General features: G+C 37.0%; 1 protein-coding gene across 4 annotated transcripts in view; it reads left to right on the forward strand.

Annotated features, from left to right (window-relative positions):
* The window catches only part of DSC1 (desmocollin 1), a 154,802-nt gene that overhangs the window by 16,829 nt on the left and 118,427 nt on the right, over positions 1 to 19,546 (forward strand). For 2 of the 4 annotated variants that reach the window (XM_043888782.1, XM_043888781.1), the window contains exons 10-16: positions 1,046 to 1,308; positions 1,714 to 1,856; positions 9,831 to 10,046; positions 10,372 to 10,614; positions 11,910 to 12,031; positions 14,554 to 14,796; positions 15,530 to 15,575. In XM_043888782.1, coding sequence (XP_043744717.1) covers positions 1,046 to 1,308; positions 1,714 to 1,856; positions 9,831 to 10,046; positions 10,372 to 10,614; positions 11,910 to 12,031; positions 14,554 to 14,796; positions 15,530 to 15,565 — 1,266 coding nt within the window. In that variant the 3' untranslated portion in view covers positions 15,566 to 15,575. Of the gene's footprint in view, positions 1 to 1,045; positions 1,309 to 1,713; positions 1,857 to 9,830; positions 10,047 to 10,371; positions 10,615 to 11,909; positions 12,032 to 14,553; positions 14,797 to 15,529; positions 15,576 to 15,658; positions 18,439 to 19,546 lie in introns of those variants that run through there. The other 2 variants (XM_043888780.1, XM_043888779.1) reach the window with 2 other exon arrangements.

A 19,546-nucleotide genomic window follows, 5' to 3' on the forward strand; every position in this document is an offset into this window, starting at 1 on the left:
GCAGCTTTCTTGTAAAAGTTCCAATACAAGGAGAGTGACTGACTTGTGCTTGAAAACCCCAGACTCCCCCATAGTGTGTGTGTGTTGTGTTAGGTCCTCAGTCTTGTCGGACTCTTTGTGACCCCATGGCCTGTAGCCCACCACGCTCCTCTGTTCATGGAATTCTCCAGGCAAGAATACTGGAGTGGGTTGCCATTCCCTTCTCCAGGGGATCTTCCCAACCCAGGAATCAAACCCCAGGTCCGCATTGCAGGCAGATTCTCTACTGTCTGAGGCACCAGGGAAGCCCCTAAGGGTTTCAACAAGCCATTTACAAAGGCAAGGTGAGGAAGGGACCTCCCAGGTATGTGGTCAGCTTGTGCACAGTGCTCTGATTGGCTGATAGTGAGGGAGCAGGGTGGTGTCACGGGAGTTCACAGTATCAGTCTTTAGGTCTGGGGGCTATGTGCTCATGGTCATCAAGGAGTTAACATCTTCCATTTGGTGGGTTGGGGGGCGAGGTTTCACATCTTTAAAAGTGTGCACCAGGTGCCATTATCTAGGTACTTCAGAAAGGAGCTAAAACAGAGGATATGTGGGACAAGGCTGCCCTGGGAAGGCCCCATAGGGTCCTGTTTGGTTACAGTCTGTCTAATTATTTTATATACTTAGCTTAGAGGGACTTTTGCTGATTTAGTTATCACTGCTACCCCATTTGATAAATAATAAAATAGTGAGAAATAGCCCATTGAAATTCATTCAAGTATTCTGTATTTCTATTCATATTCAAACTTGTAAAAAAAGAAAAAAAAAATGGAGGCAGGAACTTCCCAAAGGAAAGCGAGAAGAAAAATTGGTTGAATCTTAAAAATAAACAATTTTGCACTTGGTAGTGTTTGTCACTTATAGGAAGCTGATTATTCATTGTTAATACATGAGCTGCAACTTTCAGTAACATTTTATACATAAAAATGATTCTCCCTTTGGTGCTAAAACTTAGAATCATACTTTTGTCTTCTGTATATGGTGTTAAATATTGACTCATTCAAGTATGTTTACTGAACAGCCACTGAACTATGAAGTCAATCACCAAGTTGTTTTGAAAATTGGTGTACTTAACGAAGCACAATTTGCTAAAGCAGTAAACTCAAAAACGACTACAACTATGTGTACTACAACTGTCACTGTTAAAGTTATAAACATTCATGAGGGCCCTGAATGCCAGCCACCAGTGAAAGTTATTCAGAGTGAAGATTGCCTCCCCGCAGGCACAGAACTCCTTGGATACAAAGCAGTGGACCCAGAAAGGGGCACTGGCGAGAACTTCAGGTAAGGTATTTTCAAATCTTTCTTCTTTTAATTGTGATGTTCATCTTTGTGCTCAGTTGCTCCGTAGTGTCTGATTCTCTGTGACCCCACTGACTGTGTAGAGTCTGACTCTTTGTGACCCCATGGACTGTAGCCCACTAGGCTCCTTTGTCCATGGAATTTTTCAGACAAGAATACTGGATAAGGGTGCCATTTCCTCCTCCCTGGGATCTTCCCACCCAGGGATGGAACTCACTTCTCCTGCACTGGCAGGCAGATTCTTTACCATTGAGCCACCTGGGAAGCCCCAGTTGTGATGATAATTGATTTTGAATTTGGGAACATTCTATGTTTTTTGGAATGACAGATTTTGAGCTTATGTCCACTCCTTGGTTTGAACTTTTACATTTGATTTCTGAAAACTAGGTATAAGAAGATAAGAGATGAAGATAACTGGTTTGAAATTAATGAATATACTGGTGACTTGAAAACCGTAAAAGTGCTAGATAGAGAATCAACATTTGTAAAAAACAACCAGTACAATGTTTCTGTGATTGCATTCGATGCAGGTGAGTGCAAATTTCTAGAAATAAAATATAAACATAGGACATATTTTTAAGGAAATCTTGGAGTTAAATTTGTTTCTACCTCAAAATTTAATACAAACAATGATTGCTTAATTGCAAACAATGGTTGCATCATGATTCCTTAATTTCTTGGCAACCACCCAGTTGAGGTCTCAGTGTATCACTAATTCAAAACTTGGAGGTTTCAGTTTCAAGGTTCATATTATTTGAAGTCTGCCATGGACCTAGTGGCATCATCAAGGATCTCTATTGTTTTCAGGATTTTAGGTTTAGATTATTTGGATTTGAGCTTGCTGGAGGGGTTCAACTGCCTAAAACAGATGGGTTCAAATAGGTTTGTTCTGAGTCTTTCTTACTGGGGAATAAAACACTTATCCTATTTCCTAAATAAATGTCCGAACAGTGGTTTTTGAAGTCTTTTTTTTTAAGATTCGCAATCATTCTCCAAGGTTAATTCTAGAACCTATCTTGTGAAGAAATGTCCTAAAATAGTGATCTCAAAACCCTTTGAACATACCCTCCAAGCAGTAAATCATTTTTTAATATGAACCTTTGTGGTGTATGCTCTGTCCATTGGTTTCTCTTTTTGCAGTGCAAGTGCTTGACTTAAGCTTTGATTGCCATCTCAAATAAACACATTCTGAGCCACAGAGCTAGATCCAAAATCATGTCAACCCCTATGCCATCTCCCCAAGCTCTTTTGTTTTGGAGATCTTGGTTGATTTCAATAACTCACTATTTGAGCTGCTTGTTTTTCTCTTCCTGTGCTTTAAATTCTTGCTCTTGTGTTTTAAATTCATCAATAAAGAGTGAGCCTGTGAAACCCAAGGCCTGTGAAACCTCCACCTCAATACAAACAGAATCGCAGGTGTCACTCCCCTTGTCCCACACCACCCCCCACAAACTTACTCTGGCTGTGTGATGCATGATTTACAAGGCTGGTAAATAATAAACCTTCCCCAGCCCCCAAAGCTTCCTGATGGTTTTTACTTAGGGCATCTTGCAATCATTATGATCACAAGGGTCAGTTCAGCTGCAACCTTGATTATTGATAGGCTGAGACCTGTCAAACAACTACCCCAGTAAACTTATTGGTGTGTTTATTTATATACATATAATACTATGCTAACATCATAACATACTACTATGTATACATTATAAAAATAGACTTTAAGAGAAGATTATAAAAAAATAAGTAAAAGTTACAATATGGCATTTCATCTCATCAATTATACACTCACTCATTTGAGGTAAATTTCCATAAATGATAAAGAAGAATGAACTTGGGTTTTTATGATACAGCCTATGTTTTTGACTATCTGTTTAATCCAAGATGGTTGTCATGGTTTATACCTGGGTTGGAAAAGAATTTCCAGACATGAGGCAGAATGAGAGATAAGTAAAGTTTATCAGAGTGGGAGAGGCTGTTAGAACAGCGGGCCGGCTCAAGGGAGAACCAACCCTTTTCTTGGACTGCTGCTGCTGCTGCTAAGTCGCTTCAGTTGTGTCCGACTCTGTGCGACCCCATGGACAGCAGCCCACCAGGCTCTGCCATCCCTGGGATTCTCCAGGCAAGAGTACTGGAGTGGGTTTCTTGGGCTAGTAGCTGATTTTTATGGCCTCAAGACAGAGGAAATTCCTGCTGAAAATGGTGGCATTAGGTGATTGGTTAGGATGCTATAGGGTGGGTATTTTACCTAATATGGGGTCAAGGAACTGGCCAGTTTAGGTCTAGAGACTCATGGCAACAGTTGCTATGGGGCTTGGTCAGCTCCAGAGATGTTTGTCCTGTGACGTTGGTGTAGGGTTCCACACCTGTGATCTTGGTATAGAGCTCTACAATGGTGCTCACTATTTTTATGGTTAGCATATTTTAATACACTGGATGTTCAAAACAAGCTGGTATAGCAATGCTGTGGTCTTTTTCTATAGAATCATTGAATTTCTTTAGTAGGAATGGGCAAGTGCATTAATAAACATGTCAAATCCCATGGAAATAAACAAAAGCTGAAATGGTCCAAAGTCATGAATTGACTTGTTCATGCTTGTTCATTTTACCCGTTAACAGTTTGATAATAAGAAAAGACAAATATTTTCTCACATATCATACTTCTACTTTTTTCTATAGCTTCACAATAAAAGCCACATCTACTTAGAAAAATAGATTCTCTGTTGAGAGACAAAGGTTAAACTAATAAAGATGCTGCTGCTTATGATGTTCATGGTGAGGGCAAGCCAGTCCATTAACATTTGTCCCATTTAGGTTTTTTCCTTACTTTCTCTCTCAGCCTTGGTGCATTCTTTTTGCCTGGGAATGGGAATGGTCTGTTGCACATCATAATCAGTGAGTAAACCAAGCAGCCTGAAAAAAGTATGTCCATGAGCCAAAAATATTTTGGTTTCAAAGTCTGAAAGAAAACCACAGTTTGAATATTGTTGCCTAATCATGTGCATATGATCTTCCTGTAATCTTTTTTTTTTAAACTTTATTCACTTATTATTTATTTTTGGCTGTGTTGGGTCTTCATTGCTACATGGGCTCTTTTCTAGTTGCAGTGAGTGGGGGCTACTCTCTAATTAACAACATGTGAAGGCTTCTTAGGCGGGGGCTTCTCTTGTTGCAGATCATGTGCTCTAGAGCTTGCAGGCTTCAGTAGTTGTGGCTCTGGGGGCTCTAGAGTGCAGGTTCAATAGTTGTGGTGTGTGGGGTTAACTGCATGTGAAATCTTCCCAGACCAGAGATCGAACCTGTGTCCCCAGCACTGACAGGCAGATTCTTAACCACTGGACCACTAGAGAAGTCCTTCCTCTCCTCTTGGCACCTCTCACAGAATCTTTTATTATCATTCTTTCAGTATAAGTAGGAAAAGAAAATACCCTACTAAACAGTTGGGGGGGGGGACATTAACTGAGAAATACAGTTAATACTGCCACTACTTTATAATCATGGAGATTTGCTGCTTATAAAAAAGCAAAGGTGAAATCTGATTGGTTCAGGAACACAATTTTGATGAGAAACAAGGATTTATATTTACTCACTTATTACACTAATGCTGATTGTCTTTAAAGTCCTAAGTTCTAAGCCATGAAAACTAGGATTCATAAGACAAAATCAAATTTTTCACATAATATCAATTGAAGGATGATTATATTCTCATAAAATATTCTCTGGTATAAAAACTTTCCCCATCAAAGAATGTATGACTATCATAAGAAGTGGAAAGCAGTTAAAATGTTACCAAGCTGAAAGGATAAAAGGAGGTGATTTCACAGAAATGCAAAAGCTTGGTGATAAAAAAGGAAATACTCTTTGGGGAGAAGGAAAATACGGAAAACAGAGATATAAGAAGTTAACTTTGTCTTTTGGTGATAAAAGAATGTCTGTAAGTATAGTGATCATGGTACCAAGAAATGAAATGTCATATCTATGTCCCAAGCTCATGGATAACCTGGGTGTGCTCAAGAAGGAAAGATAGGGTGTTAGAAATTTTAATGGAAGATCATATGGTGAAGGATTTTGTTTATTTAAACTTTAATCCATTTTAATATATGCTTCCAAGGGTCAGATATATAAGTAATTACTTATATTTCTACATGAATATTTAGTTTTGATGCTCATATATAGTTCATGATGATGATCTAGGTATCCAGTTAATCCCCTTGTTTTTTTTGTGTCAGTTCTTTTTTGTCAACCACGTTGCTTCCCTGCTTTCACTCTAAAAGCACTGTTTTGTACCCCCTCTACCTACAATGGCTCTTCGCTGGTGACTCAGATGGTAAAAGCGTCTGCCTACAATGCGGGAGACCCGGGTTCGATCCCTGGGTCAGGAAGATCCCCTGGAGAAGGAAATGGCAACCCACTCCAGTACTCTTGCCTGGAAAATCCCATGGACAGAGGAGCCTGATAGGCTACAGTCCACAGGGTCGCAAAGAGTCGGACACGACTGAGCGACTTCACTCACTCACTCTGCCCACAATAAGACTGCCCCTTCTGTTTGAAATTCAGGTCCCTTTGCTTCTTCAAATGGATGGCAGTGATGACTTTTGTGATAACTCTCACTAATCTTTGTTTAGTTCCTCTCTGAATACCTTTTAAACCCTCCTTCCCTGGGAATAATACTGTAATTATCACAGTATAAGTATATATACTTATATATAATTAAGTAGAAGACACATATAGGCGGTGTGTCTTCTCTATAAAATGGAGCTCTAATTGTTTCTCATGTACAGTCTTTCCCTCTAGCTAGGCTGACTATGAACTCATTTTCATATAAAGACCCTTATCTTTGTTAAATATCTTTTTACCAAGGATCTGGCAGAGATCTTGGCATGTTTGCTTCGTGTAGGTACTGGTATTTCCCATTTCTCTGCTGTTCTGTGAGTCTCCAGGTCCAGGTTGTGAATTTTGCTGCTTAAGATCTTTGCAAATTCAGGTGCATAACAGGCACTTGGAACACTTAGCTTTAATGTAGAAACTTGAGTTCAAAAGTTTACAAATGCTTTGATATACTCGAGTGTAAAAAGAATTTTCTTAAAATGAATACTTCAGGGTTGTCATGTGGAAGAGGTAAACTTTTTGTGTGTACAGTCCAAAAAAAGAAAAAATTAGAAATGATTAGGAGGTGTATTATAGCCTGGTAAGAAAGAATCTGAAAACTTTCCAATCATTAATTAAAGAGTTCTGTATATGGAGTAGGCCGATTTATAACCCTGTGAACTTTCTTTTCCTAGAAACATTTAAATAACAACAGGGAACTCTTGCTTTTCAGAGTTCTTATTATTGTAAATTTAGATTTTAGTTAACCCAAGATGTACTTTTTAGCCTGGAGATTATGACATTCCTTACTCAATGATTCTTGGCATTTGCTTATGTGTTTAACTTAGAATACGGTTTGCTCTTATTTAGTTCCTTAGTTGTGTCTGACTCTTTTGCGACCTCACAGACTGTTGCCCGCAAGACTCCTCTGTCCATGGGATTTCCCAAGAAAGAACTGAAATAGGTTGCCATTTCCTTCTCCAGGGGATCTTCCTGACCCAGGGACTGAACTAGTCTCCTGTACTGCAGGCAGATTCTTTACCACTGAGCCACCTGGAAAGCCCAAAATAAGGTTTGGAAGCAGGCAAACATACATACTTAATTACCTTTTCACAGTTTTTCAACTATTATCAGGAATTACTTAAAAAAAATTTTTTTTTGCTCTGTTTCCCAGAAGGAAAAAATCTGCAATCAGTCTTTCGTAGTTTTAGAAGACATCTAGGATTTTGTTTTCAGCTGTGGCTTTGCCTACTATCCATTTTAACAGTTTTGAGTTTTTCTTTTTTAACAATATGCTTAAAACAGAGACTGTGATGGAAAATAATCATTTATGTGATAAATGTTGGTTGAATATGGAATTAAATGAGTCTTTATTTGCTTCTGGATGGCTGCCCTATTTCTTTATTTCACTTTTTAAAGTGTGATTTCTATTGTACCTTAAAGTGAAATAGCTTTCTTCTTATATTTTAATAGTTAAAATCCTAACACACGTGTTGATTCACCCTAGTATCTGTAACTATTTTTTGCATTAAAACAGCTTATTTTTCCAACTTCTCACTTCTTTTTTAGGTGTTGAAGTTGTCATTTGTATTCAAATTTATTTACAAATTTATGGCAATCTCAAAACGTTTATATGCTATTGTGAAAGTGAAATCTTTCAGTCATGTCCGACTTTTTGTGACCCCATGGACTGTGGCCTACCAGGCTGTTTTGTCCATGGGATTTTCCAGGCAAGGGTACTGGAGTGGGTTGCCATTTCCTTCTCCAGGGGATCTTCCCAATTCAGGGATCAAACCTGAGTCTCCCACATTGCAGGAAGATTCTTTACCATCTGAATCACCAGGGATATATCTACGCTATTATAGATTTTTTTTAAAACAAAAGTGGTTATTTCTCTTTAATTTCTAGATGTTGTTAAATTTGTTTAGACTGAATAGTTTTTAAATAGGTATATACTGCTGTTACCTTGTAAGTAACTAATTTAAAAGTCACTTTGAATAAATTCTTATTCAACAGAAAAAAATTTCACTGAAATACACTACTTGATATGGCTTAATTGTTATTTCAATCTAAAAAGAAAAAACATTAAATTTTCACATGATTTATGGTAGTCTATATGATAAATTCAATGTTTATGCACCAAAATTTAGACCAGCATTCAAAGCAATAAAAGTGAGGAATTTCATCAGTTATTTTTCTGTTTATTTCAATTTTGAAATCTTACTATTTAGAGTAGTTTTATCACAAGCTTTAAAATTTGAACATGTTCTCTAAACTTCATTATCTCTTAAATACCAATAATGGGCATTATGCTAATTTAAGATATTTATTTAGATTTATGTGTTGAAGCATTAGGCTATTAATAGTGGAGTTCTGGAGGTAAGAGTTCTTATTCTCAAAAGCATATTAATTAGATTACAGTGGGGGGTGCAACTTTTTTTACAGTTTGTTCAATTGATTTTTTTAAGTATAAAAATTAATGCTATGACAAACCTAGACAGCAAAAAGCAGAGACATCACTTTGCCGACAAAGGTCTGAATAGTCAAAGCTGTGGTTTTTCCAGTAGTCATGTAAGGATGTGAGAGTTGAACCATAAAGAAGGCTGAGCACCAAAGAACTAATGCCTTCAAATTATGGACAGCAAGGAGATCAAACCAGTTGATTCTAAAGGAAATCAACCCCAAATATTCATTGGAAGGACTGATGCTGAAGCTGAAGTTCCCATAGTCTGGCCACCTGATGTGAAGAACTGACTCATTAGAAAAGACCCTGATGCTAGGAAAGATCAAAGGCAAAATGAGAAGAAGGTGGCAGAGGATGAGATGGTTGGATGGCATCACCAATTTAATGGACATGAGTTTGAGCAAACTCAGAAACAATGAAGGACAGGGAAGCCTGGAGTGCTGCAGTTCATGGCGTTGCAAAGAGTTTGAAAAAATTTAGCAACTGAACTGCAAGTGTTCAGTGTGTTAATATTAAGTTAGCCAGGAAATACTGGGCAGATCACTGAGCTGTCAAGATGAATACAAAGTAGCCCTTAGGATGAAAAGTTAAGTAAGTGCATGAGCTAAAGATGAAGGAGGGTTTTGAGAAACTGGAGGAGAATGTGCAAACATTGTCCATAGAAGTCAGGCAAGTTTCAGGCAGAGGTGACATTTGAATGGATGCTTAAAGGATAATGAGGTTTTACCAGCAAAGGGGAGGAGGAGTATTCCCAGCATGGCAATAGCACATGCCAAAGCTGCACGCAGGATGGAGCACAGTTTCTGGGTTTGATAATCAAGTTTACAAAGTTTGGGCTTCCCTGGTGGCTCAGATGGTAAAGAATCCGCCTGCAATGCGGGAGACCTGGGTTTGATTCCCAGGTTGGGAAGATCCCTTGGAGGAGGGCATGGCAACCCACTCCAGTATTCTTGCCTGGAGGATCCCCATGGACAGAGGAGTCTGGCGGGCTACAGTCCGTGGGGTCGCAAAGAGTCAGACACGACTGAGTGACTAAGCACACATGAGACAAAGCTTGAACAATGAGTATATAAGGAAAAGGGTCAGGAGAGGAAGTCAGGAAGTGATTGTGACCTAATGTAAAGTCTTTATAGTTTAAGCATGAATGCACTTTCAAAAAAGGATGTAAGAATCAATTGTCTTCTAAATCGGTCATTCTGTAGTGGCATCACTCATAATCTGATACCTTTTAATTTTAAAAACCACTTCACGATGTCATCCAACACAGCTCCCAATCTCCAGGGAAGAGCAATGTCACTATTTTGTACTGATAGTAGTGGTATTTGTGGTTTGGAAAGTGTGCAGAATTCAAGTTCAGACAACTAGTAGAAAGCAGATGTCAACTGTACATCATAGAGATTGTTGAAAATAAGTGTTTAAGTGGAGAAACATCTTATTTTTTTTTTATTATTCTTAGATGGCAGATCTTGCACTGGAACGTTAGTAGTTCTTTTGGAAGATAAAAATGACCACCCACCACAGATAAAAGAAAAAGAACTGACAATTTGCCGGCATGATAAGGATTTTGCTGTTCTCGAACCTATAGATCAAGATGGACCTGACAATGGACCACCTTTTCAATTCATTCTCGATAATTCTGCCAGCAAACTTTGGACAGTAGAGACAAGGGATGGTATGTAATTATGCTAAACCTTCTAATCAATAGGAACTTACAATGTTTGGTGGCCTAGACTGTTACCTTAGTTACTTATACTAAATAAATCTTAATTTTAGTAAATTATTTTATTGATCTCAGATAAAGGACAATACCTTGTTTCTTAAAACAATGAGTAATATGATTAGATTCTTATGCTGAATATCTTTAAGAAAACAGACAAATCCATTTTAATAAAATATTTGAATAACAGTAAATATAGAATAGTAAAGATAAGTATAAAGCAATATCAATTACTTTTCCTGTCTTTTCAAGAAATCAAAATCTCTTTTTTTTTGCCTAGGTAAAACTGCCATTCTTCGGGGGCAGCAAGATCTTGATTATAACTACTACAGTGTTCCTATCCAAATAAAAGACAGACATGGAGCTTCTGCAACAGAAATGTTATCAGTGAGAGTATGTGATTGTACAATTCCATCTGAATGTAGAATGCCTACTAAACTTCCGAGAGAGGCGACACTAGCAAATGTATTCCTTGGAAAATGGGCTATTCTTGCCATGGTGTTGGGTTCTGTATTGTTGTTATGTAAGTATAATTATACAGAATGTGTTAGCTGAAACGTTATCTAATATTTTCAAAAATATATGACAATTCTTTACATTAATGACATTGATAGCCTTTGAGGAATGTGTCCTTTTAAAATTCTTGTGCAAACTCTATGGCTTGGAGTTGTGAGTCACAGAAGAAAAGGAATTTTCAGAACTATGGCCTCAGTTCTTCCAATAATTAGCTGTGAGACACTGGATAAATCATTTCCTCTTCTTTAAGCTCTTTTTTTTTAATGGTGCAATGAAGAGTTTGGATAAAATTAATGTTAAGTTTCCCTCCCATACAAAGTATGATTATCTTTCAACCAGCCTCATTCATGGCGTGGATGCACAAAAAGAGTTAGTGAAAAGAGTAGTTTAAAAATTTATTTAGATGTTTGTGCTCAATGATATTAATGAATATTGATGACATCATTTAGCATACATCTTAATTAGACTCCAGAGTGTGAGGGAAATGGCCATATGATGAGGGGCTGAGGAAAGCAATGGAAGATTTTGCATTCTGCAAACTGGTTTTTGGAGATGCAAAAGTGATGGAAATCTTTGCTCAGGCTTCTCCCCTCCCTTCCTCTCCCTTTATTCCTTCCTTTGCTTCTTTTTCCTTCCCTCCTTCCTTCTTTCTTTTTCAAAAATCTGTTTGACTACACGCAGTCTATTTGCATTTACAGACTTTTCCCATAGCCTTTACTGTGTCTGTGTTCAGTGATTTGTGTTTCACGTTAAACTGGATATTCCTCTTAGCACTTGATGGACGCTTTCAAAACTGAACACTGGTTTTATGTAATGGCTTTTCCTGTTTGATTTATGTCCAATGTTCCTTGTTTTGTGATTCTAAGATCTTTGAGTTGTTCCATATGGCCTTTAATACCAGTAATACTAGCTTAAAGTCCAATCAAATGAAGTTACTATATCAATGTGGAGAAAAGAAGGAAAACATTGAATTCTGAACCTGGGAAGAGAGCTATTCACAAACTATGTTCACTTCCTCTTTCTTTCTATTGATTTGTTTCTTGTTTAGCCTAATAACATAACCTCACTAAGACAGAGATAGTCTACATATATTTGTTAATAATCTCTTTTAAATTGTATGACCCAAAGAAATTTCAATGTATGGAACCAATTTTTTTTAAAGTTCTGTGAAGAAACTTAAAAAAAAATTGATTCAAATGATTTACTATATAATTCAAATGATTATAATCATTTACTATAAATCAAATGATCTGTACCAGCATGAAAAAAATGTGATTTTACTTATATAATTTTATTTTTTAGGTATTTTGTTCACATGTTTCTGTGTTACTGTTAAGAAAACAGTAAAGAAGTGTTTTCCAGAAGATGTAGCACAGCAAAATTTAATTGTATCAAATACTGAAGGACCTGGAGAAGAAGTGATGGTAAATCAGATTTCACCTTTTTTGGTATGGTAGTTCAATGAGGCTGTGATGTGCTTAGTCACTCAGTCTAGTCCGACTCTTTGCAACCCCATGGACTGTAGCCCCACAGGATCCTCTGTCCATGGGATTCTCCAGGCAAGAATACTGGAGTGGGTTGCCATTCTCTTCTCCGTCAAACCCAGGTCTCCTGCAATGCAGGCAGATTCTTTACCATCTAAGCCACCAGGGAAGCCCAAGTTCAGTGTTAATAGTTGATTATTATGTAAAATAGTAATAATGATACCCTGCGTGTGAGCTAAGTCACTTCAGTCATGTCCAACTCTGTGTGGCCCTATGAACTGCAGCCTGCCAGGCTCCTCTGTCCATGGGATTCTCCAGGCAAGAATACTAAAGTGGGTTGCCTGTCCTCCTCCAGGGGACTTTCCTGATCCAGGGATCAAACCTGAGTCTCTTAAACCCACCTGCCTTGGAAATGGGTTCTTTAGCACTGGCGCTACCTGAGAAGCCCGAATAATGATAACAGCTAATGCTCCTGAGAAATCTGTATGCAGGTCATGAAACAACAGTTAGAACTGGACATGGAACAATGGACTAGTTCTAAATTGGGAAAGGAGTACAAAAAGTCTGTATATTGTCACCCTACTTATTTAGCTTATATGCAGAATACATCATGAGAAATTCCAGGCTGGATGAAGCACAAGCTGGAATCAGGATTGCCAGGAAAAATATCAATAACCTCAGATAGGCAGATGGTATCACTCTTATGGCAGAAAATGAAGAGGAACTAAAGAGTCTCTTGATAAAAATGAAGGAGAAGGTGAAAAGCTGGCTTAAAACTCAACATTCAAAAAACTAAGATCATGGCATCTGGTCCCATCGCTTCATGGCAAATAGATGGAGAAACAATGGAAACTGTGACAAACTTTATTTTCTTGGGCTCCAAAATCACTGCAGATGGTGACTGCAGTCATGAAATTAAAAGATGCTTGCTTCTTGGAAGAAAAGCTATGACCAACCTAGACAGCATATTAAAAAGCAGAGACATTACTTTGCCAACAAAGGTCCATCTAGTCAAGACTATGGTTTTTCCAGTAGTCATGTATGGATGTGAGAGTTGGACTATAAAGAAAGCTGAGCGCCAAAGAATTGATGCTTTTGAACTGTGGTGTTGGAGAAGACTCTTGAGAGTCCCTTGGACTGCAAGGAGATCCAACCAGTCCATCCTCAAGGAGATCAGTCCTGGATGTTCATTGGAAGGACTGATATTGAAGCCGAAGCTCCAGTACTTTGGCCACCTGATGTGAAGAGGTGACTCATTGGAAAAGACCCTGATGCTGGGAAAGATTGAAGACAGGAGGAGAAGGGGATGACAGAGGATGAGATGATTGAATGGCATCACCAGCTTGATGGACATGAGTTTGAGCAAGCTCCAGGAGTTGGTGATGGACAGGAAAGCCTGGTATGCTGCCATCCATGCGGTAACAAAGAGTCGGACACAACTGAGTGACTAAAATGAACTGAATACTTATTGAGCACTTACTATGCCAAACAGGGGCTTCCCTGGTAGCCCTGCTGGTAAAGAATCCGTCTGCAACGCGGGAGACCTGGGTTTGATGCCTGGGTTGGGAAGATCCCCTGGAGGAGGGCATGGCAACATGATAACAAAGCACGACAAACTGAATGTAACTGAATTGAAATTTGTCCCACAGTTCAGAAGGCTAGAAATGAGAGATTAGGTGTTAACAGAATCCTACTCCATCTGAAGGTGCTAGGATTCTATTACAATTCTCCCTCCCAGCTTTTGGTAATTCTTTGGCTTATGACATCATTGATTGAGTCTCCATATCGCATTGTGTGTGTGTGTCTGAGTCCAACTTTCCCCTTTTGGATTAGAGACCCATCTTACTAGATTAGGACCTTGTCTTAATTTAACTAATTGCATCTAAAAATGACTCTATCTTCAAATAAGATCATATTCTGAGACACTTGAAGGTTAGGACTTTAACAATTGAATTGGGGTGGGGGATGTGATTTAACCTATAGCACCTATGATATGAGTGTTATTATTATCCTGATTTTACATATGGGGAAATAGAGAGGCACAGCAGTTAAGTGATTCGCCCATGTGAAAGTGAAAGTTGCTCAGTCACGTCTGACTCTTTGTGACCCCAGGAACTATGCAGTCCATGGGATGCTCCAGGCCAGAATACTGGAGTGGGTTGCCTTTCCCTTCTTCAGGGGATCTTCCCAACTCAGGGATCGAATCCAATTCTCCCTCATTGAAGGTAGATTCTTTACCAGCTGAGCCACAAGGGAAGCCCAAGAATACTGAAGTGGGTAGCCTATCCCTTCTTCAGGGATCTTCCCCACCCAGGAATTAAACTGGGGTCTCCTGCATTGCAGGCAGATTCTTAACCAACTGAGCTATCAGGGAAGCCCTCAGATTTGCCCTATCAGATTTGCCTATGGTGGGAAATAAATGAAAGAAAATGGTTAGTTTCAATTTGATTTATTTATTTTAGGATGCAAATATTAGACTCGCCACACAGACATCCAACGTTTGTGACACAAACATGTCTGTTGGCACCCTTGGTGGCCAGGGAGTCAAAACACAGCAAAGTTTTGAGATGGTCAAAGGCGGCTACACTTTGGATGCCAACAAAGGAGGTGGACATCAGACCCTGGAATCTGTTAAGGGAGTGACGGACACTGGCAGATACACATACAGTGACTGGCACAACTTCACCCAACCTCGGCTTGGCGAAGTAAGTGCCAGTGTCTTCATGTTCATTTTACATGAAAGTTAAACTCTGTTTATAAATCAGGATTTTCCCAAAGTTTTACTCCTTATACATCTGAAGCTCATCACCTTTTTCATGTTGAATTATAGATATATGAATATTAGATCCAAACCCAAAGAGAAAAATGACTTCGTAAAGTCCAATTTTTAAAGTAAGGTTTCAAAAACTTGACCTAGGAGTGGCATATGTAGGCATTTTTATACTTTAGGAAGTATAAAAAGACTCAGCTTCCTTCCTAAAAATTGCCAGGAAAATCACCTAGAGTGAAATGTTACAGGGTACTATGTGGATCACAAATTATAAATATTCTTAGTATGCTGAATCATCCATGTGATTATGAAATCTTAATGATCGCCATCAACCAGACAGATCATTAAGCTTTTATTTTGGGTTTTAGTTCCTCATTATATGTTCAGATCAATGTAGATTAATATTAGCCAGATAAATATATTATTATAAGTATGTAATAATGTATAAACATAAGGGTCATAATTTAGTTTCCCCTAAATATGTAAAAAAGTTGTAGACATATTTCAATGATACAAATCTCATGTTTAAATGAGAAATTGTAAGCTAGTTGTGTGATGCATGTGGAGCTTCAGTTTTTATCAATGTGTTCAGTAGGAGCATTTATGTATTTGCTATATTTTAAGAATGAATATAATACAGACCAATCATGTGCATTTTTTATATGTAGGAATCCATTAGAGGACACACTCTGGTTAAAAATTAAACAGTAAAAGGTAAATCAAAGCCATTATTTTTAAGCTAATACATTTAGGTGTTTTTTAAAAAAAATAATAAAATGTGCTCTTTCTCGACACAGAAGGTGTATCTGTGCGGACAAGATGAGGAACACAAGCTCTGCGAAGACTACGTTCGCTCCTATAACTATGAAGGGAAAGGGTCTGTGGCCGGCTCCGTGGGCTGCTGCAGCGATCGGCAGGAAGAAGAGGGGCTTGACTTCCTAGATCATCTGGAACCCAAATTTAGGACGCTAGCGAAGACATGTGTAAAGAAATAAATGTGCCTTTTAATAGCATAACATCTACGAGCGCATATGTAGGAGGTTATTGAATGTAAAACAATAGCAGTATCTGGCAAAGTACTTGTTTATGGAGGTAAACTTCCAGTCATATATAGATACGGATCCTATGAACATGAAGCTACCTTAAATTCTCCTTGTCTGAGATAACTTTTGTCTTCTCTAGAAATCAGTGTTTTGTTTCTTAGTTTCCTTTTCTATGCATGTACATTTTCTTGCCCTTTCCAGGACTGCACTGTGCGCTTTCTTGCACCTTCTGTTTGAAAACTTATGTTACTTGGTATGCTCTGGAAGAGCATGTGAGGGAGTTAGGGATTGTGGAGATTAAAGAAAAATGCATTGTTATTTTAGATGAAAATGAAATATTCCCTTCAGAATCTTGGGGACAATTATGCTTTTAGAAGTATTGTCTTTGGTGCTGCAGAATTGCTTCCTTTACCTGAATGGCTCTGTGCTGAAGAATTTTTTATGCATTCTCTGATGCAGTCTTCGATTTGGTGAATAAGAGCTCATCTTTCATTGTGTTTTCACCCTGTGGAGGTGCTCCCAGCTTGCTCCTGGGATCTCTGTTGATGTGGATGCATGATCAGGTTCCTACAGGTTCTAGAATTGTTGGAAAGATGTGGACCAGAAGAGGCTCACAGCAATTTGAGTCACTGAGATTTTTTAAAAATAGCATTTCCATGAAAGAATTGCAGCCTTAATGCCCATGGGTTGACTGAAAAACCCAAATCTGTTTTGTTAGTCCACCATGATGTATTATTACCTTTTAAAAATGTAAATACCTTGGTAAGGACATGTTCTTTCTAGTTTGACACCATCCCACCATCCTCAAGCATTTGAGTAACTAGACCAGTAGGCATTAGGCTTATAACCCTGATAGCCCTTTGAATATGCTAAACACTGAATGACTATCCATGCTGGAATGGATACTCAGGCTACATAGGTAATCACTTTCAGAAAATGTTAAATAAGAAAAAGTGTCTGGCATATATATGTTAAAAAACTGAAATGTGTTAACTCAATTCTTACCAAACATTTGTTGAGTGATGCTGGATAAAAGAATGAAAACATGAGTTAATGAGCTATTTTGAATACATAGCATTTTAGTAAGATATTCTATTTTATTAATTTAGAAAAAACCCATATATTTAAATAATATTTTAATAGTTTTTTGTGCCAAATGCTGTAGATTCGTAAAACATTAACAGTATATATCACAAGGAAATTTTTCATTCAGACAAAAAAGTTTTTTTCATCTTTTAGCTACTTAACCTTCAAAAAAAATGAGTGACTAATTTTCTTAAATTTTGTGAATTCTTCTTCTTAGTCACAGGATCTAAATAAAGATGTTTCTTGAAATTGAACAATAGAGCAGAATAAATAAATAGCTTTAGTAAGTAAAATTTTTATTTTATAAGGTGTCCTCTATGTATTATTTTTATGGCCATTGTCAGTAAAATAATTTTGGAGAGTAATGCAGCTTCTGAATATCTGTTATCTGATGTACATGTTATTCTGACAATGATGCTAGTTTTGAAATTTTCTAATATTAAAATTTTGGAAATATATCATAATAATGTTCTAAGTCATATTTTTGAACATAGATGCAGAATGTTTGCTGAGCAATTAAAAATCATTAGTTGAACACTAGCTTACATGTTTGCTTATGTCTTTGTATTTCTTAAATTAAGTGTGAGAGAGAAAATTTGAATCTGAACATAAAGTACAAATAAAGGCCAAAGGCTGATTTCTCAAATCAACAAGAGAAGATACTTTACAACTATGACCAGAATTATTAGAAAGTATAGGAAATGAATTCGTATTAAGAAATTTTGACTATTTTAAGATGTTTCAAAATATCATTAAAATTTATCTCATAGAAGAACTATGATGTCTTTTGATTTACTTAGGAATTTCGAAGTCATTCTCTATTTACACTCAAAATTAAATGTTAATTGTATGATTAATGAAATTTATGAAACTGCTGGACTGTTTATGAATTTAGTTAATAGAATATTGTCTATTATGAATTATATCATGTATGTTAATTTTCACTTAATTGTTGGTAAGTTAATCATTCTGAATTGTTTTCAATAATGAAATCTATAGTTATGGAAAACATACAATTAAAACTTTCCTATCTTATCAAGATCTCAAACTATTTCATGTGAAAAATTTGATGGAAACTCCAAGATAGAAGAAAATTGAAATAATTGCTATAAATGAACTTTTGTTAAATACTTCCTTAACTTTGTTGAACTTTTAATTCCTCCTAGGTTTTTTAAAAATATTTTGTAAAACTTGATATCTATGCATATGTTTATTTTTAGAGAATGGAATATGCTGTTATTTGGAAAATATTCACAATAGTTATTCTAGAGTTGAGGACTTTCATTATCATAGAGAAGAAAAGCTAACTTTTTTTGTTGTGTGCTAGTTATACAAGTCCTGTACTACTTGAAATTCCTCAATTAGATTAATGAAACAAACTGTATATTGCTGCATATTTTTGGTCTCTTTTATCTGCTTTTCTAATAAATCTGAAGGAACATTTTTCATTTGGCCAGATATTGCATTTGTCTTACTACATGGTTAGATTAAAGAAAAGAGGACTATTTATAGCAGCAGAAAGCATTACTAAGAATGGATAGAACTTTGCATACTTTATAGGGCCTAATAAAATTTTTTTTTTTTGGGCCTAGTAAATTTGAGCGAGCATAGTTTAAAAAAAATTCTTTGAAAGGATAGTGTTGCATGAGAAGTAAAAACCCCAGTTGATCTCATATCCTTGCCACTGCAAATGAAATGATAACCATTTTCTAATATATAAGTAGAATAATTCTTTAAGAAATGTTATGTGCCAAGTATATTTATAATATGCATTTCATGCAGGTAGATCAAATTATTTTAAAATCTTTACTTCTTAAAGTAAGTGTTTTGAACAATAGGAATAAAATGCATTCTATAAAATCAATCTGTAGAGAAGATGTTATTTACTAACGTTAGAGAAAAAGCAATTAAAAAATAAGTGTGACTGTCCTCTGTGTTTGGCCTGAGAATACATGAGATTTCAAAATGTTTAAAGTTTAGTTGTCAGAGTGCAACAGTGAATACCTATATTGGTGGAGTGTTTTTATTTGTTCGTATTTAGGGACCATTAAATGCTAAAACATGGAAGTATTATTAAAAAGAAACTTCAATGCTTCCTTTGAGATACCTGAGTTTTTACCTAGAATTCATACCAAAAATTCAAATAGAATTATTTTCTGCCAGGTATAGTTCAAGGAAAACTAAAAGGAACCCTCTGATCCAGTGTGGAAATGAAAGAATTTTCTTGTTTTGATTTTGTCTTTCTTAAAATATGTAGAAAACTTAGAAATTAAGAGTGAATGACATTTATATAATTCATTTACACAAAATTTAAAATCCAACTTCACAAAGACCTTTTGTCCATACTTGGCATTCCACAAGAGGGACTGAGTGTGATTCCTGAACTGGCAGCATCAGCATCGCCTGGGAATGTGCCAGAATTGCTAATTCTTGGGTTCCTCCTCAGATTCACTAAATAAAACTCTCAGGGGAGGCCCTCCACGTGTTTGCAGTGTTCAAGCTCACCTCTGTACCGGGTCTTTGCTCCTGAGTGCTGTTCACAGCACCTGAGAGCAA

This window comes from Cervus elaphus, chromosome 27 (genome assembly GCF_910594005.1).
Source record: "Cervus elaphus chromosome 27, mCerEla1.1, whole genome shotgun sequence".
Classification (NCBI taxonomy): domain Eukaryota; kingdom Metazoa; phylum Chordata; class Mammalia; order Artiodactyla; family Cervidae; genus Cervus; species Cervus elaphus.